Raw genomic sequence first — 20,920 nt, forward strand, 5'->3', positions numbered from 1 at the left:
GCTTCAAACGTTCCCATGAGCTGTATCATCTACATCTCCGGGTGACCACATTTATCTTGACCAACACAGAACATAGTAGGGTTGGTACTTTAAAGTGATGATTCTCTTCTTGACAGTCAAATCTTACCACATATCTCAAAAATAATTTTGATAATTTCTTCTTTCTGGAGGACAAAAGGAAAATGTATTAATTATATGACCATAATATTTCTTCCTATAGTCCTAAAAGCTATGTCTTACTACAGTCAGCATTGGTCTGTTTCCTTTTATTCTTTCACCAAAGGAAATAAATAGCACAGGGGTTAAAAGTTGGCCACAATATATCACAACTGAAATGCGTTTGCATTGTGAAATGTTATAGCTCAGATTTTCGCAGTTCAGGTTGTGGCTTAGCATTTATCAGCTGTGTGACCTTGGACATAGATGATCTAACAGTATCTGTGTCTCAGGGCTGTGATGGAGATCGAATGAGGCTATGCACACAGAACTCCTAGGATAGGGTCTAGCGCCATAAGGTACCGCTTACAAGGTGCGGGCAATGCGTGCAATCAGTTACACAATTTAACCCACATGTGCTGAGCAACCAAGACAAGTACTGGGGCCAAAAGAGAATTCATTCTACACTGTATTCCCTCTTTCTTTTCTCTACCGCTGTCCAGTTTTGCAAGTCTCCTTCCCAGCTTCCCAATACTTTGACTTTGGCACTTCCATGAAGTGTCGCCATGTTCCTAAATGCCCCTGGTCCTGCAGCCATCAGCCCCAGCAAAAGAGCCTGGGATGAGGTGGGTAGTAGAAATAAAGCTGCCAATGCTCTGCCCTGAGCAGCACATTTACGAATAACTGAGATGACGCGACAGAAGGCAGAATTCTATATTTGCCGAAGACAGGAAGGTGACAGGAATGATTAACTTAATAGAAGCCCAGAAAATCTCAACAGGAAGGAGGCATGAACCTGATCTAAGAAGATAAAAATTAAACAGTTGCAAAAGTAAAGTTTTGAAGAAAAAAATCTATACTGACAGAATTGGGGTAAAGATGACATCGTTGGTGATGTGACTTAACAGAAACACGTATGGAAAATATTCAGGGCATTTTAATTTAATTGTATTTTTAATTTAAATTGAGTAAAAGCCAATAATTCCAGTGGCTATTTAAAAAGAACTCCCAGATACAATATTATAAAATTATATAAAATGAGGAAGTCAGCAACATCACTGATATCTCTTTCGAGGGGGGTGGGGGCTTGTCATATTTTAGCACATTTAGAGAGGCATTTAATAAATCTGAAACCAGGACATGTCTAGAAAAGGCAAATGTCTATATTTATATATTTATATTATGTATTTGGAAAGGGGAAATATATGTATTTATGTTCAATTTTTTACAAGTGGAGAAAATACTTGACACCAAGTTTATGATTATAGTTTTTCACTTAACATTATTGCATAATTAATTTCCCATATTATTAAGTATTCTGAAAAACTTGAGGGGCACCTGGGTGGCTCAGTCAGTTAAGCATCCGACTTCAGCTTAGGCCATGATCTCACAGTCTGTGGGTTTGAGCCCTGCGTCAGGCTCTGTGCTGACAGCTCAGAGCCTGAAGCCTGCTTCGGATTCTGTGTCTCCCTCTCTCCCTGCCCCTTCCCTGCTCCCACTCTGTCTGTCTCTCAAAAATGACTAAACATTTAAAAAAATTTAAAAAAAGTGATTACTGAAGTCAGATGCACGACCATTTAAGGTTCTTGATTCATCCTGCCAAAGTGACATTCAGAAAAGTTGTAACAGATACCGCTAACAGCAGTCTATAAGAAAAACGGTTTTATTTTAGACACAAAATACTGGTTATTACTATTACATAATCTTTGCCATTTGATAGAACAAGAATTTGCAGTATTTTAAACTATACTTATGCAATTCTCAGTGAGGCTAAATTTTATTTCATAAGCATGTTTCCAAGTTGTATCCTCGTGTGCAAATTCTTTGTATGTTTTTTGTCCATTATTTTCTATTAAAATGTTTCTCTTTCACTGATTTATAAGAATAATTTATATATCAAAGTTGCATTCTAATGCTTTTCATTGTGCTTTTATGGCATAACTGGGTCTAAAATGCTTTAAGTACTCACATATATCAATCTTTTCCTCCTATTCTTTGCTTTTACGTGACTAAAATTGTTTTATTTTTTTCTACTCAAATTGCCCAATGACTACTTTGGCTATTTTTGCCAATGATGAAGCCATCAAATTTATATCCATCAAAAGATTCATAGTACTTCTTATTAGAAGTAGACAAATAAGTACTTTTGTAAGTGCTATGCTATTGGGTTGGAGCCAAAGAACCACGTTGGTCTGCTGGGATTTCCAGGGGTGGGAGCATGAGGGTGGGGTTGTGGTCCAGGGAGGTAGATTGTGAACAGGCTGGGGTAGGAAATGGTGGCAGGGTAGAGGGGTTGGGGGAGGAGGAGGTGGGGCAGGAACATTCCAGGCAGGGGGCAAAGTACACAAAGCACAGTGCATTACAGTACTTGAGTAAACTTAGGACTCAGGGTACATGGCAGAAAGGATGACAGGAAATGTGGAAGACAGATGAACTCTAGAAGGTCTGTGTGTCATGTTGAAGGGTGTGAATTTTATCCTGGGCAGCTAGAAGACACATGGTCCCTAGGCAGAGAAGAGATCTGATCACATTTTACTTTAAAAAGGTGATCATGGCAGCCAGTGGAGGGGGTTGAGGTTCCTAAATAGTTCAGGGGAAAAAGTGACACCAGAAAGCAGCAGTGGCAGTGGATGGGTAGGAGGGGCTGGCCTGGAGGGACCTTTAAGAGGGAAAATGAAGGGGGTTGGTGTGTAATTGGAAGAAAGGGTGAGGAAAAGGAGTCTCAAAGGAAACAAATGGTGATGGCACACTCTCAGAGGTAGGGAAGAATGGACTAGGCAGGCTGGGAGCTAATGAAAATCACCGGGCTCAGCTTGGGCCTGGCTGGGTCTGATGCATCAAGGGGACATGTGGCTGGAGATGTCCAGTAGGCAGTGAGATGTAAGGTCTGGTGCTCAAGAGAGCAGTTCAAACTGGAGGCGGATTTAAGAAAAGCCAGTGTACAGCTGACTGTTGATGGCAGATGAGATTTCATGGAGCAGAGCCTTTCAGTCTTTTTTAAACTAGTGTATCCCCATACCCCCATTTGTTAAACATATTCTTTTCCATGTTTATAATCTAAAGACAATATTTTTTCACCCTCCATCCAACTTTACTATGATATTACATTAGCCTTTTCAAACTACAACCCCCCCCCCATCCCCCTCCTTCCTTTCATGGCTATCCCTTCCTGAGAGTTTAAAGACCAGGAGAGAGAAGACTGAGGGCAGACACTGGGAAATGCAAACATGTAAGGGACAGGCAGAGAAATAGTCTTTCTGAAGCAATTTTTGGCACGAAGTATTAAAACATCGAACTCTGCCATTGGTATTTGCCTCTTAGAAGAGTAGTTTGCTAATCTGGATGAATCTACAACTGACAGCTGTTTGGGGATATATTTGGTCAGGGAGAGAGCGTGGGTGGGAAGAAGAAAGAGGCCTCCTAAGAGCAGAATTTGTGGGAGAGCAGACTAGATTTGGCACCAGACAAGCTATCTCTGGCTACAAGGGTTCTGCTACTTGTTAGCAAGGTGACTTCAGGCATATGGCTCAAACTTTCTATCTGACGTAGCATGTCTTTCATTGAAGTATAGATAACAGTACCTCACGGGGCTATCGTATGGATTAACATGGAGTCTTGGGCAAGAGAGGGTTGTGGCCTACAGTCTGTCCCCTTCTCATTGCACCCTCTCCCCACCAGTTCTGCACTGCATGGGGCCTGGGCCAGCATTCATGTAGTGAACACAGTCCTCAATTCTGAGCTCTGTCCAAATTCCCTGAAAACACTTTCCCCTTGCCCACCTTTTGGGTGGACCCATGTATACAGCTCAGTGCTGTCAGCTTTCCAAATGGGCCATTTAGGCAGGCAATTCTGGGATCCTGTGTGTCCAGAGTGTAATATGGGGGGGGGGGGGCATGAGCTCAGGGTGTTCACTCTTGTTGGCCCTGAGGACTCCTCACCCAGGAAAGGGTACAGCTGAAGAAGTACTAAAGGTCCAGAGTGGGCCCTCTAAGGAGCCCCCAGGCATCTTACCCAGTAAGGGTGGTACTGATGTGAAGGAGCCTACACAGTACCGGTCACATACTAGATTCGCACTTAATGAAAATTCTCTCTTCCTTCATTCATCCTTCCCTGCTAGGCCCTTTTCTAGAATCTAGAAAGCCAAATCAGCAGAATGACACCCCCATTTCTAAGATCACTGCCTCTTGGTTAAAAATCTTCTACTCAATGGGAATGCAAGCTGGTGTAGCCACTCTGGAGAACAGTATGGAGGTTCCTCAAAAAACTAATTTTAGAACTACCCGATGACCCAGCAATTGCACTACTAGGCACTTATCCATGGGATACAGATGTGCTGTTTCGAAGGGACACATGCATCCCCATGTTTACAGTAGCACTATCAACAACAGCCAAAGTATGGAAAGAGCCCAAATGTCCATCGATGGATGAATGGATAAAGAAGATGTGGTATATATATACAAAGGAGTAATACTCGGCAATCAAAAAGAATGAAATCTCTAGTTCCATCCATTTGCAGCTATGTGGATGGAACTGGAGGGTATTATGCTAAGTGAAATTAGTCAGAGAAAGACAAGTATCCTATGACTTCACTCATATGAGGACTTTAAGAGACAAAACAGATGAACATAAGGGAAGGGAAACAAAAATAATATAAAAACAGGGAGGGGGACAAAACAGAAGAGACTCATAAATATGGAGAACAAACTGAGGGTTACGGGAGGGGTTGTGGGAGGGGGGATGGGCTAAATGGGTAAGGGACACTAAGGAATGTACTCCTGAAATCATTGTTTCACTATATGCTAACTAATTTGGATGTAAATTTTTAAAAATTAAAAATAAAATTAAAAAAAATTTCTGCTCAGGAGATAAAAGCCTAACTTGGCCCCAAGCATCACCATACATCATTTCGTCTGCTCAGGATCCACATATCTACTCCTATCATAGCATTTATCAAACTGCAGGTGAACATCGTTTGCTTGTCTTTCTTTCTAATGGGCTGTGAGCTCCTTGAGTTCAGAGACAGAATCTTTTATTCTAGACAATTCCCCTGGCACCTACGTCAGAGCCTGACTCAGAATACATGCCCAATAAATGTCGGTGAAATGAGAGAACAAATGAATGGATGAAGGAAGCCAGGCCCTCTCCCCATGTTGGGATAGGAGGGAGGGTATAAACCAATGAGGAATGTTCCTCTGGGGATTTGACATACATTCTCCCTGCTACTCTGGGGGAGGCATTGATGTGCACACAGCTGTTTCATGCCCATAGGCATCTGGGGGTGTCTGACTTGTGGTGAGGAAGAGCAAAGAGGAAAAGGCAAACAGGCCATAAAAAAAGTATGTGTTCTGTTTGTCATATGCCCAGCTCTCGTGTCTTACCATCACCACCTAAACTCCCACCTCCCTACACCTGGATTCACTTAGCACAGCAAATAGGGTCACTGTCCTCAGACCATGACACACTGAACAATCAAAAAGAGGAAAAAAAAAAAAAAAGAGAGAGAAGGTTCTTGTTGCCTCTCCACTCTAGGAGATGTAGTGCCTTCCAATGAGAAAGGAAGAAAAAGACTTTGCCACAGAATTTCTAAAACTTTCCCACCCCGTGGGACGTTAATGAGTCAGCTTTTTATTTGCAATGATGCGGGGAGAATAAGGAAAAGTTTGTCGTTGCCTCACAAGTTCTCTGGAATAAGTGAATCCGTATCTTAAAGTAGTCCCCATGGACTACTATTTGTGATGGCTGTTCTCGGAGTACTTCCTAAAGGAGCCAGTCAAGGAAACAGAACTCCCATTCCGGAACGTGAAGGATCACATAGATTAAAAGTTACCTGGTCGGGTGGCTTCTTTGAAACAGCTCACCTCCTTGTTACCATGTCTAGCAGGGGTCAGAGGGAAGTAGCGGCATATCCCCACGAGGCTGGGTAAGGGTTGTCTGGTGTTATTTCTCCCTCACGCTCAGATCAGTTACCTCATGCCCAGTCAACACTGGGCTTGTAGCAGTGATATCATTTAAAAAGCAACTGGAGCTCTGCGTCCAAAGAATTCATGCTTCTGAAGCTGAAACATGAATGTAATAATTTTGCAAATGTAAACCCTCAATTACCCTCTAGGATGGATACTCACAGTAAGTCCTGCGTCTCCCTTTGGTCCTTGTAACCCCTACTTAGTGGAAGAAGAGTAACAGTCAGTGTAGGTTGGAACAAGCTAATGTATAAAATTACACTAAGACTTTAAAAATCACTTCTTGCCTGTTTCCCTGGAGATCCGGGCTCCCCAATTTCACCTTTATCGCCTTTCTTTCCCATAGCGCCCCGTTCTCCATGCTCTCCCTTTGTAATATAGTGAAAAAATAAGTATAGAACGTAAATATTAAAGCCAAACTCTAAAATTTGGTTCATTTGCAAGCGGCATCTCTTAAAGACCTGTGGGGCTTGTTGATACAAATATACTACTGGAAAAAAATGGCAAGCATTATATTTATATCTCCCCCCCCACCCCGCAGGTACCATAATCTAATTCATGATGAGCCGGGGGTCTCAAGGTGAGGAGATCTTGAGTTACTATCAGATCGGCTGGCTACCTTCGGGAAGTTCAACTATTATAACATTCTAACCAGGGTCATCCAGTGTTTTCTATGTGGTATGTTGTAAGGATTTGTTCCTTTATCAGCTGGCTTTTAAGGGTGAAAAAATGAGATTTTATGAAGTAAGCATGTTTATAGTTAGGAAAGGAAATGCATAAGGAACTGCTTTCAAATGGATTGTTTCCTCTGAGAGCTGTCAGGATGAATGACCAGTAGAAGTGTTCTTCTAAAGTTTATGTTAAGCTGTTGAGATCCTAAACCTAAGCATTTCTCTAAGGCCCTGAAATGCTTACCTTCTGGCCAGGGAGGCCATGGCCTGTCATGCCTTTTGGCCCTGGAAAACCTTGAGGTCCTTGCTCCCCCTACACACAATATAAAGAAGGGATCATCCCATTAATTTCCCAAGATAACTCAGAAAATTCTTTGGGTCATATATACACTTGCAGTTTCAGAACAGCCTTATAACATTATCTAAATTGCAGGGGAGGGGTGCCTGGGTGGCTCAGTCAGTTAAGTGTCTGGCTCTTGATTTTGGCTCAAGTCGTGATCTCCTTAGTGAGTTTGAGCCCAGTGCATCGGGCTCTGCACTGACAGTGCAGAGCCTGCTTGGGATTCTCTGTCTTCTTTGCTCTGCTCTCTGTCCCTCCCTCTCCCCTCTCAAAAATAAATAAATAAACATTTAAAAAAAAAAAAACAAATCTAGAGGGGACTATGTATGTCAGATGGGCTCAATTCTTTGCTAGGAAAAATTTAACTTCTGAATCTGGGGTAGAAGTGAAGGAGCTGATTTATAGCATTTGCCTATTTCTGTGTTGTAATTACTCCCACCTTGGCCAATTTCAAACTATGAACATTATATCAATCAGTTCACACATAACAAGCAGCTGTTATTTCAGTTGTGATATTAATGGTGATTTTTATAAACTTCTCTACAATTTTCCTATATTTTTTGATATGCTAAAAGCATTTATTATCTTAATAATGGAGGAAATGAGGATATAACAGCATCTCTACCCAATGAATGTCAAAGAGCTGTTTATATAATCACCATATACTGTTAGTTCCAGCCCTGATAATTTTTTACTATGAATCTATTTATCTAAATTTAGTACCTCCTTAATTCAGAAAATAAAAATGTATTCATTTCAAGGACTTTAACTGCCCCCTCCTGCACCTTAACATTATCTCCTGTCCCCTGCCCCCTGCTCCCTAAACCACACAGATTTAAAGGGCTTTCATGATGTCGAGCATGAAACAGAATAACCCCTGTTCAGTATACAGTCATAGTTCTGATGCTGCTTAACTCTGAATCATTATTAGCAATGAGTCTGTGGCAAAGCTTTGTGGATTCTCCTGGTCAGGAGCTCCGGGGATTTCACCTGCTTACCTTGAATATCTTTCTCAAAGGTATACTGACCACACCTACTAGAACTGCTGGGATTCTTAATGAAAACCTCAGACTATGAAATGAGAATCAAGGATAGGGGTAGGAGTAAAATATGCATTTTGCCATGGCCTTCTAGGACTTGAGAGCCACTGCTCCAGAAGGCAAGATAGCTTGCTTGGAGACCATTGTAACTTTGAGTAGTGGCATTCCTCAGCCCCCCTTCCTAGCTCATTGGCTTTCAAGCTTTTTAAAATCAACAGAACCCTTTCTTTCAAAAAGTATTAATAATGAAATATTTCAGACACATAAAATTTATACTGAAGAAGGCAAACACTCACCTATATACCACCATATTAAAAAATGAAATGGTGCAGATAGCACTGAACCCCTGATGTACCCAATCCCATGCTCTTAACAAGAGGGGAAATCTTTTCTGCAACTGACATGCATCACTCATATCCATGTTTTTATGCTTTAACTACATATATATATTCTAAGACAATGGATAATATTTAACATTTTAAACTTCAAATAAGTGATATATTTATGCATTCAATTGTATTCTAAAACTTTTTAAAGCTTGGTTATTTATTTTGAGAGAGTGTCTGTGCTTGGGGAAGGAGCAGAGAGAGAGAATCCCAAGTAGGCTCCACACTGTCAGTGCAGAGCCCGACATGGGGTTCACATACACAAACCATGAGATCATGATCTGAGCCAGAACGAAGAATGGGATGCTTAACCGACTAAGCCACTCAGGCACCACACATCCAGTTTTTCGTAAAAAAATTTTTTTAATGTTTATTTATTTTTTGAGAGAGAGAGACACACACACACACAGTGTGAGCGGGGGAGGGGCAGAGACAGTGGGAGTCACAGAATCCAAAGCAGGCTCCAGGCTCTGAGCTGTCAGCACAGAGCCCGATGTGGGGCTTGAACTCATGAACCACTAGGTCATGACTTGAGCTGAAGTTGGATGCTCAACTGAGCCACCCAGGAGCCCCTCCAATTTTTATTTTAAATATCAGCATTATCTGTTGGAAATTTGTCTGTGTACCTATACATAGTTCTAGTTTGTTAATTTTCTCTGCTGTACAGTACGCCATTAAATAACTCGACTATAATTTATTCATTACCTAGTGATGGATATGGTTGTTTCCAATATTTCCCAGTTACAAATAACACTTCAATAAATACGCTCTTATATATCTTTGCATACTTGTACATATCCCTAAAAGGGAACCTTTTCATTAAAACAAATCTTATATAGAGGGTACAAAATAAGATGAATATAATTGGAGACTCCTTTTGAAATGCGCAACTTTTGTTGGACCCAAGACTTGGCTAAACTTCTAGGTCCTTTTCATCTCTGCCATGTATTTCTAAATGCAAGGCAGGTATGGGGTTACAGTTTTGCCTCCTCAATTCATCTCCAGAGGACTTAGACCAAGTTCCTTACAAAGGTCAGATTGCAGAGAACTCATTTGCTGAAGGTCTTTTTCATCTTGGTAACTGTTGAGCCAAGCACAGTGCTATGGTAGAGTGGGCCCACAGTAAAGGCTTGTGCAGTATTGTGCGTCTCAGGCCTGAGGACACCCACCCCAGAAGAAGGAGTGGTGCCTCTGTTCGTTCTGTTGGTTGCTTCAGTGGTGATAGGAGACAGGCAGAGATCGCTGGTCTTCTATACTCCATTCACATTCAAGAGAGAATAGTCTTTTCTCACCCAGGAAATATGGTGGTATTGAGAGCCCCAGAACCTTGGATAGGGATTGGTGTCACTTAAATAAGCCTGAGACAGTAAATCCACATTCAGATTCAAGCAGGAGAAAGGAGAGGAGAAAAATCTGTTCTGTTTCCGAAGATTACACAGCTAACACAGGTCTGAAGAGGAATAGACAGGAATATGTGGAACACAGACCAGCCTCATTACACTTGCTGAAAAATGTGCTCTAAGAGTGGATGTGCAGCCTCATCTTGAATATGAAGGATAGAAGGGTCTGTCTACATACAGACTGGGTGGCCAGCTCACAGAGTCGTAGGCAGGGTGGTGGGAAGATGCCTGCCTGAGATTCTGCCATTCTCTGTTCTAATTAAAAAGAAAATAAGAACCAAAAGTTATATGAAATGTATCATCTTAAGACAGGTGTGTCGGTAAGGGATACTTTGGCATAGATTAGTTTTCTCATATTTTTTTGTGGGCGTGAAGGAAGACATCTTTATTCGACCAGGTAACTGGTTGAAAGGTAGCTTGAGGGTGTCAGGAAGATGCTTGAGACCGCTGCGACCTGAGTTGGGGGGGAGGGGGTGGTCAGGAGGTTTCCTAGCCAGGTGGAAGGGGATTGAAGGTTCATGAGAGAACACTAGAAGATCTACAGTCGGCTTTGTCCCAGCCCTGAAGGACAGAAGAGCACGGAAAACACAGCAGCTAGGACTGGGATATGATAGCAAATTATCACTGGGAATTGCAGTAGATGAAGCGGGTCCAGAAAGAACTTGACACCTTTCTGACAATTATTCAGAATAATTATGTCTTTTACAACTTTTTGGATCCTATGACAGCTAATATAGATGTCCAATAGATGTTTATGACTAACTAGCTTCCTTTAAGAAATTACACAATTTCCTAGCAAACTTAAAAGCTACTGTGGCCTCACTGCCAAGCCCTGAGGGAAAAACCTCAAAGTAGCCTCTAATCACGTCAGGATCAGTTCCGTGGTCAGGAATTTATTTTGCATTACTTCACATTATAGATATTTTATATGTAATTGTTAACACTGTAGCTATTCCAGGCAGCTGGGTTTCCCTATAAAGAGGCCCCTTTTTTCCCCCTTTTAATTATCAGTTTACCTTCAAAATACTTGAAATCTTCCTATAACTTTCAGACTGTACTATCTGGCTAGCAGCAAGAAGACCTCTTAATTTGGCAGAGGTGAATGCTCTCCAGTCATCTGTGTTTTTCCTTACAAGTCTCAGGAAAATGATACACAATTATATCAGCCTGGATCAGATACAACTACAGGAAAGAACCTGTCTATCTGAAGGTGTCATTAAATCCAAATTTCAAACCCAGTTTCTCAACCACCGTATCTCAGCCTTAGATTTTCATTGTTCAGATATTTAAGGTGCAGTAAGAAAAAAAAAATCAAACTCACAGATGATCAAAAACTATAAAATGAACTTCTGGCTTCCTTTTAGGGAAATTTCTAGAAACTAGAAAAGGCTGCTTTCATTTTTAAATCCACAGTAAAAAAAAATGTTAACTAATCTATGAAAGCACAATTTTTTCTCAGAGCATCATAGACCTGTGGTTGCAGCACAACCACCTAGCTCAAAATCTAAGGAAACAAAGGATCCTCTAAGGAGAGACAGGGCACAGGTAGTTACTTAGCTGCTGGAGACACCAGATGTCAAACAAGCTGGTAAGAACTTAGTGAAAATTCTTAACCAATGGCTGAGTGTGGGCTAGTATAAGAAGACAGGACCTCTGGGAGCTCCAGACGCAGGGGAATTTATACCCACTCTCTCATGAGCTCTTCGGGGGCCTCACCAGTGTTCATGAGAGAGACTGGGGACAGGGCGAGTCCCAAAGCTTCTCTAGTGGTGCAGGCCCAGGGGAAGGAAGCAGGTAACCCCTGTGAAAAGCACGAAGCCTCTTGTGGGACAAAAGTCTTAAGCTTCTGGGGGAAGTACAGCAAATGCTGTCACCTTTAGGGCATAGATGACCCATGGGAGCTGGAGGTAGGAAATAGAATAAAACTTGCAGGCATGGGTCCCAGATCTTTGGAGATGTCCTAACTACTTGGAAAGGGTCAGGAAACCCTCTTCATTAGAGGCCTCTTATGCATTTGCTGGAACTTGTAAAACTGTACACTTAAAAGGTAAGTAATAAGATTATAAATACTCTTTTACTAAACAACAAGAAGAGTCTTTTAAAAAGTAAAAAGAATTAATAGAACACTTGGTGAAATGAATAGGGTCTATAGAGGAAATAGTGTAGCAATGATAATTTTTTGATGTTTATAATTTTACTGTGTTATGTAGGGGAATGTAGTAAATATTGATAAATTTTGAAGGTAGGGAGTACAAGATCAGTCAAGCCAGCCTTTGAATGAAAAGCAGCTTGAAGAAAGAAAGCAGTATTAGATTAAGATGTTGACTTAGTGGGTAAATGGCAGAGTTAGCAAGACATGGTAACCTGCCTGAATAGTCATCTAAGTATTTGGCCTCAAATCCAGGAACCATTCTGTATTGAAAGGGATTATTTTCTTAGGCTTTAATGAAATGGCTAGTTCACTTTAGATGGAAAATAGTATTTTCCTGGTGGCCTACAGAGTACATATAATTGTACATGTAGACAGAAGGAGCTTATCTAGGGGCGCCTGGGTGGTTCAGTTGGTTAAACATCTGACTTTGGTTCAGGTCATGAGCTAACAGTTCATGGGTTTGAGCCCCATGTCAGGCTCTGTGCTGACAGCTCAGCACTCTCCCTGCCACTCTCCCAGTCGTGCTCTGTCTCTCTCAAGAATAAATAGACATTAAAAATAAAAAAAAGAAGAAGAAGAAGGAGCTTATCCAGGGACCCTGTAGAACAACCTAATGGTCTGGCATTTTGGCACCTCTCTCCTTCCACCTAAATTCCAAGCATAACATTCTTCTTTTACAACTAGCAACTGCCAATGATTTGTGTGTCTACATGTGAAGGACTGAGCCAGGTAATCAGAGAGCTAGACATATTCTTATTTAATCGCTATAATAACCTGGGGACAAGTATATAAGTGATAAAACTGAGGCTTTGCAATTCTTCCCCATCACCTTGGATTGTATTTGATTTCACAGCAATGCTTTCTTTGAACAGTAAATCTCTCCAAAGGTGGTTCTCCCAAAGGCTCTGATTTTCTTCGCTCAGTTCTGTCTCGGCACAGACTAGAAGCTAAGCAGTTTCTACATCTCCAGCCTGAAAATTAAGAGCCTCCAGCTTCTTCAAATCCTTATCTTTGTGGAATTGAACTCCTTTAACTTAGTATCCCATCTTGATATGTTAACATTCCCTAACACGGGCTAAGACAGCCTAATGCTTGTCCCACAAAGCAGCCCACTTGGTTGGGAATACAATCAGTGCTTACATTATTTGTGATCAGGCGAGCCTTCTGCTGGAGCACAGCCCAGGCTCACCTGGTACCTGGCCAGAATATCGTCCTAATGGGCCTAAATGGAACAACATGGCTTCATTATACTTGATTTTCATTCAAATGGTGATTGAGTCCCATTGTGTCCCATGAGAGGCAGAGAAATGGTTTACTTTTTATAGATTCAGGGACTGATTGTGAATCTGTTCCTAAAAATGGTTTAAAACCTGCACCATCTGTTCCTCCCCTCCTCTCCATGGCCCGCAATTCAGGGTCTTTTTTTAATAATCTAAGAAGTGTCAGCCATGTACAGCAAGGGTTTTCAAATCAGAGAGCTAGAAACTTCCATGAGTTGGACCAAAATGTTGCTGACGTTAATATTGATGGCTATATTCATTTCCTATTGTTGCTGTAATGAATCACCACAAATTTAGTGGCTGAAAACAACATAAATTTGTTCTCTTACTGTTCTGGAAATCAGAAGCACAAAGTCAGTTTCACTGGAATGAAGTCAAGGTATCGGCAGGACTGGTTTCCCCTGGAGGCTCTGAGGAGAGCATCTGTTTCCTTGACCAAAAAGTTCTAGTGGTCACCTGTATTCTTTGGCTTGTGGTCCCTTCCTTCATCTTCCTCCACTCCATCCCTGTGTCCACCATCACATCACCTCTTCTGTAGTCTCTTCTGCTTCTGCCCCCCTCTTATAAGGACACTTATGATCAGACTGAGGGCCCACCCAGACAATCCAGGATCACGTCCCCACCTCAAAATGCTCAACTTAATCATGTGTGCAAAGTTTCTTCTGCCATAGAAGGTAATATTCACAGACCCTCAGGATTAGGACATGAACGTCTTTAGGGGCCATTATCCAGCCTACCCATTGGCTTTTTCCCTATTCATGCAAATATGTGTATATGCAATTTAGTTTATACTCTAGGGGTGCTAAGGTAACATTTGAAATACCATAATCAGTGGGCCATACTTTAAAGACAGGTGCTTTAACACTCACTCCCTGAATTTGCTCCAGAGGGATAACGGAAACAATTTATCCTTGGGGAAATAAGAGGTATTCAAGACCTGTCATAGCTAGGAATGCTGTGCAGATACCTTACTCCTTGCACGAATGGGGTAAAAGAATCAGCCAAATGCTTTGGTAGGGCACCCTAATTCTAGAACTCATTCAAAACAGGTGCCTTCAACCCTCATCCCATAATGAAGAGTCCCTTCACTGATTTAAAAGGTTAAGTGGTCCAATCATGAGAATATGGTTGTATTTATCTTAGAGAAATCATTTTATGCAAAGTGCTTGTCAAAGTGCTTTAAAGAAAACCAGAAAATTGGAAATTGGACCAGGCTTCAGTGCATGTTTTTGTACCTCCTTATTAATAGGTAGCAGAACATTAGGTAGAATTCTATCTGAAACTTGCTTTCATTAAAACACACCATCCGATAGCAAGGTAGTCTAGGAGGAAGCAAGTAACTCCTACCAACCTCTAATCTTCAGGGGCTACTGATAGTCATCAAAAAGATTCTGACAAATTTAAATGTCCAAATTGGCCTTGTTCAGTTCACAACACTCATAGCCAAATGTGCTCAATTTGGGCATATTTCCCTCCAATCCTTTCTCTTAAACTTTTAGTCCCTGCTTCCATTTTTCTGTTTATATCTGCCAGCAGATGTTAACAGAGTTGAACAATTAGCACATGAATATTCACAAATGATCTCAACAGTCAAGCCACCAAACTGGACTGTTTGATTGCTTTGTGGACATATGTGCTCCCAGTTATGATTCTCTATCTGACTGCAGAATTGGTCCTATTTTCCAATAATAAAATTGTTCTTAGCATAAATGTCAGAATTGAATACATTGATAAGTCATAGTGCAAAGACCTTCATGGCTTCAAGGGGCTTTGCTGGATCAACTCAATTGTACACATTAATTTTGTCTGCCTAAGTAGCCTTCTGTAAAACCTGCCAAATTTCATGAAAATCTTGCATGGCATTTGGCTACACTTACTGCATAAATGATACATACAAGGAGACAAGGTCAGCTTTATGGCAGTTGCCTCTGCTAGAGACAGGAGACTTTGGAATGCTCCCCTTGCTGGCTACCTGCATAGTCCAGGCTCCTGGTTTCCCTCCTGCTGTTGACAATTTGCGTTTTACTTCTCCAGTATCTCTTTTGGTGCTCTCTGTGCCCTCAAGGTAGATGTCTGCCATGGTCCTTACTTTTGTTTTGCGATATTATCCACATGCCTGGCATTAGTAGTGACCCTATGAGGATAATCTCCACTTTTCTAATCCCCAGTCTCACCCCAGTCTCTCTGCTCTGGGTCTAACTTTATATCTGCTTTCCAGAACTTTCCACCTGCTAGCCATATCAGAACCAAATCCATCAAATACAGAAATTCTACTCGGCCAAGCCTGCTTTGTTTTCCGCCTTTCCCTCTTTGACTCCAGGCTTGGGGTTCTCTTCGTGTCCTGAGCTTCTGTGTCCTTTCTAAATACCCTCATTCCATCTGTGGGCCAGTCCTGGCCCATCAAACACATCCAAGGAGTTTTCCCTGACCCACTCTCACCCCAGCCATGAGTAATACCCCACAGCATGCCACACCTCTCCTGTGGCACATGTCTAACGGGTTTGGGCATGCACATCTTTCTGTCCTACTTAAATTCCCAAAGTAGATTCTTCATCTTCTTTGTCTTTCTACCTTCTGAAGTACCCATTTCAGGGCCCTGCATATCAAACTGAGCTAGATGGAGTGGATGTGGAGGTCTGCCACCTTGTTGGTAGAAGTTGTCTAGGCACCATACACCCTAAACTCTGTTTTTATGTTCACAAATCCCCCACTCCCAACACACACACACACACACACACACACACACACACACACACAGGTAACGAGGTGCCTCTCTGGTTAATATAAGGCAAATTCCATGATAAGCTTTCGGGATCAATAGGGAAAACAGATAACAAAAAAGATGTGTGGAAGTGCTGGCAGAGACTTCACGACATGGGTGCTGAAGGAGGCACTTACAAGCACGTCATCTGGCCTGGAGTGTGGAGCTGTGTCCTGACCACTTTAGCAGTGCGGCCAGGGTGTGGGGACGACAGGAGGTGCTGATCTGTATGGCCACAGCTGCTGCCACAGCAGTGGGACAGGGGCCTCCTTCTGCAGAGCCTCCTAGCACAATGGTATAAGGGTCTAAGTCTGCTGAGTGAAGAGATGCCATGAAATGTTGTATGCTTTTCAATTCTACTTCTCTTTTCCATGGCTCAGTTGCTTAGCAGACAAGAATGGATCCAGAAGTAGTGAAAAGGGCAAAGCCTCTTTTCCGCTGATTTAATACGAGGGCAGGCTGAATAATGGCCCCAAAGAAATGCAGGTCCTAATGCCCAGAACCTGTGAGTGTTATACAGAAAAAAAGTTTTGGCAGATGTGATGAAGGATCTGAAGAGAGATTTTGATCTCTTACTCGAGATTATCCTGGATTATAGAGGTGGGTCTTCAATGCAATCATAAATATCCTTACAGGGGCGCCTGGGTGGCTCAGTGGGTTAAGCGTCAAACTCTTGATTTAGGCTCAGGTCACGATCTCACAGTTCAGGGAGCTGGAGCCCCGTGTGGGGCTCTGCGCTGACAGCATGGAGCCTGCTTGGGATTCTCTCTCTTTCCCTGTCTGCCCCTCCCCTTGCCTCTCTCTCTCTCTCTCTCTCTCTCTCTCTCTCAAAATAAATAAATAAATAAATAAATAAATACCCTTATAAGAGGGAGGCAAAGGGAGACTTGACAGAAGAGAAGATCATGTGATAGAAACAGTGCAAAGCAGAATCAGAAAAGATGCATATCACTGACTTTGAAGACAGACAAAGGGGCCAGGAGCCAAGGAATGAATGCAGGAGTGTGGCTCTAGACCCTGGAAGAGCAAAGAAATAGATTATCAGCGAGACTCCCTGTCAACATTTGGTTTTTGCCCTGTTAAGTTTCATTTTAGACTTCTGGGCTCCAGAGCTGCAAAAGAGTAAGCTGGTGTTGTATTAAGCCACAAATGTGATAATTTGCTACAACAGCCAGAGGAAACTAACAGAGACACCGACGTTCTCATTTCTCCCACTTGTAGCAGATCAGACCACAACACATGGCATTTTGCATTAAATTACCAAAAAATAATTTGTCTCAGAAATCGTTTGTATTTCAAGTGTCACAAAGTGACAATTCTAATATTAAAATGAGGAGGCCGTGAGCAGCGCTTAGGGTGGCTCTGGGCTTTGTGGAAAAGTTTGAGAAGCTGTGCTTTTCAGTAGCCTTTCTCCCTTCAGGAGAGGAAGCAATGTTGAAAAATAATATTTCACACACCAAAGGGAAGGTTGTTCAATATAGCACATCGCTTTTGCAGGATAGTTGGAGACTGGTAGAAGAAAATTATGAACTACTAAGGATAAGGGTTCAGAATGAATAAATCCATCCCTTTTAAACCTGCCTTGGTTCAGGGTGCATGGGTGGCTCAGTTGGTTGAGAGTCCGACTTTGACTCAGATCATGATCTTGGGGCTTGTGAGTTTGAGCACTGTGTCAGGTTCTGTGCTGACAGCCTGGAGCCTGGAGCTTGCTTTGATTCTGTGTCTCCCTCTCTCTCTCTCTGCCCCATCGCCCCCTCGCACTCTCTCTTTCTCTCTCTCTCTCTCTCTCTCTCTCTCTCTCTCTCTAACGATAAATAAACATAAAAAAAAATTTCAACCTGCCCTGCTTCAGATTCACCTCACCCATGGGTTAAATTGTTACAATAGTTTAATGCATGCCTTTACTTCAGCTCATGTACATCTATACTAAACATTCTCAGTTGTGGGGCCAGAGAGAGCTGCTAGCATGCAAGGGAGAGGATATTTCCAATGGCACAACCCACCTCTTCCCCCCACACCACCATCTAAAAAGGGAACAATGAGTACAGCTGAGGATGGAGTGTTCTGGATGTGGGAATGGTGTGGAGGCAGAGGAATGAGAAGCCCTGCCCCAAGCTGTCACATACTAAAACATTCAGCTGGGCAGGTCACTCCTGTCCTTAAAAAGGACAAGGTTTACACCCAAGACAAATAAAATCATGTGTCTACACAAAGCTTACACATAGGGGTTCATAACAACATTATTTATGACAGCCAAAAAGTGGAAATAACCCAGTGTTCACCAATGGACAAATGGACAACCAAATATGGTACATCTCTACAGTGGAATATTATTTGGCCACATAAAGAAAGTTCTAGTACAACATGAATAACCTTTTTTTTTTTCTAAGTTTCTATTTAACTTCCAGTTAGTTAACCTACACTGTAGTATCAGTTTCAGGTGTACAGTTTAGTGATTCAACCCTTACAATACCCAGTGCTTATCAGGGCAAGTGCCCTCCTTAATCCCCATCAACATGGATGACCCTTGAAGACATGATGCTAAGTGAAAGAAACTAGCCACAAAACACTACACATTGTGTGAGTCTGTTTATAAGAAATGTCCAGAATTGTCGAATCCATGGAGACAAAAAGTAGATTAGTGGTTGCCAGGAACTAGAGGTTGAGTGGGAAGGGAAAGGGGAGTGACTATTATGGGACAGAGGGTTTCTTTTGGGGATGATGGCAATGTCCTAAACTTAGGTTGTGTTGATAGTTGCACAAATCTGTGAAAATACAAAACTTCACTGACTTGTTTACTTTAAACAGGTGACATGTATGGTATGTTAGTTATATCACCATAAAACTAAGTTTTTAAAATAAACAAACCCTTCCAGGCTTTTCTATCATCAGAGCAATGGCTCTTCAACTTTGGTATACATCAAAAATATCTGTAGAGTTGTGAAAACAAAGATTACTGGCCTCCACACTAAAAGTTACTGATTCATTATGTCTAGGTGGGGCCCAAGACCTTGGATTTTTTAAGTGTTTATTTATTTTTTGAGAGAAAGAGGGAGAACGTGTGCACGCACACAAGCAGGGGAGGGGCAGATAGACAGGGAGACAGAGGATCCTAATTGGACTCAGCCCTGACATCAGAGAGCCCAATGCCAGGCTTGAACTCACAAACCATGAGGTCATGATCTGAGCCGAAGTCCGATGTTTAACTGAGCCATCCAGGCACCCCAAGAACTTGCATTTTTTTAAAATATTTGTGTATCTTGAGAGAGACAGAGTGAAAGAGAGAGAGCGTGTGCATGAGTGGGGGAGGGGCAGAGAGAGAGGGAGAGACAGAATCCCAATCAGGTTCTGTGCTGTCAGTACAGAGCCTGATGTGGGGTGTGGTCCCACGAACCGTGAAATCATGACCTGAGCCAAAATCAAGAGTCAGATGCTTAACCGACTGGTCTACCCAGGTGCCCCAAGAATCTGCATTTTTAACAGGTTCCTAGGTGAGGCTGATAGAGCTGGTGGGGAGCCCCTTTGGGAATCACTGACTGATAGGCTCCAGCCGAAGCTCTTTAGCTTGGCCCTAATGTCCCTTTACAGACTGGCCCTGCGTGTTTTACCAGTTTATTCCTCTAAAGTCTTCCTCTCATCTTAACCTTATCTCATAAAGATCTAGTTCTAGTTGGGATGAGCACTGGGTGCTGTATGGAAGCCAATTTGACAATACATTTCATATTAAAAAAAAAAAAAAGATCTAGTTCTAGTTCCCCACCAAGTTCTGGCCATCTATTACACACTGGGCATTGATTCATCCCTAGCATCTAGCCCAGTGCCTGGTGCATAGAAAATATTCAATTAATGATTTAAAAATTTTTTTACATTTATTTATTTTTGAGGGACAGAGAGAGAGAGAGAGACAGAGCACAAGTGAGTGAGGGGCAGAGAGAGAGGGAGACACAGAATGCAAAGCAGGCTCCAGGCTCTGAGCTGTCAGCACAGAGCCTGATGTGGGGCATGAACTCACAAACTGTGAGATCATGACCTGAGCTGAAGTCGGATGCTTAACCGACTGAATCACCCAGGTGCCCCATAAATGTTCAATTAATGTTTTTGAACCAGTGGTTGGTCCCAGACCACCCCAGTACCCTTCCATCTCACATGAACAGATAACTACCCCTCCTAAAGTCAATGTTACCCCCTTATTGAAATTCCCTGGGATAGGGGACATAAAGAAAAAGGAATAAGAAAGCAAAATAATACTCATGAGGTATAAACCTTAAAATTCCAAATATACCAAACTATATAAGCCATGCATCCTTGGGCATATAGCCAAAGGGAAGATTCTAATTAGAGTTAACTAGCCTCAGTATTCACCAACTTGAGAAACACCAAGAGGAAATGCATGGTGAGAGTTCTTTACATACTTAACATGAACAGAAAAGTACAGTAGGCAGCTTTATACATAAGCAGAAGGTAGCAGCTCCAGCTGTCACAATGAATGTGTCTTGACTGTCACACTTTTAAGTGTGAAGGCTGGTAAAGATGATGTTTACTTTATTTCATCACCATATGACTCTGGGGAAAGGGAAACTGATTTAGGCTCTATGTGACATGTTTAATTATATCAAAAAGAAGGTATCGGGGGCTCCTGGGTGGCTTGGTCGGTTAAGCGTCCGACTTCGGCTCAGGTCATGATCTCACGGTCCGTGGGTTCAAGCCCCACGTCGGGCTCTGTGCTGACAGCTCAGAGCCTGGAGCCTGTTTCAGATTCTGTGTCTCCCTCTCT

At 42.2% G+C, this 20,920-nt stretch overlaps 1 protein-coding gene across 1 annotated transcript in view; it reads right to left on the minus strand.

Annotated features, from left to right (window-relative positions):
- COL28A1 (collagen type XXVIII alpha 1 chain) overlaps window positions 1-20,920 on the minus strand; it is a 174,579-nt gene that overhangs the window by 20,046 nt on the left and 133,613 nt on the right. The window contains exons 28-31 of the mRNA XM_042918489.1: window positions 7,032-7,100; window positions 6,404-6,484; window positions 6,279-6,314; window positions 128-164 (exon numbers count right to left, since the gene is read on the minus strand). Of these exons, the coding sequence (XP_042774423.1) occupies window positions 128-164; window positions 6,279-6,314; window positions 6,404-6,484; window positions 7,032-7,100 (223 nt within the window). The remainder of the gene's footprint in view (window positions 1-127; window positions 165-6,278; window positions 6,315-6,403; window positions 6,485-7,031; window positions 7,101-20,920) is intronic.

Source organism: Panthera leo, chromosome A2 (assembly GCF_018350215.1).
Source record: "Panthera leo isolate Ple1 chromosome A2, P.leo_Ple1_pat1.1, whole genome shotgun sequence".
NCBI classification, from domain to species: domain Eukaryota; kingdom Metazoa; phylum Chordata; class Mammalia; order Carnivora; family Felidae; genus Panthera; species Panthera leo.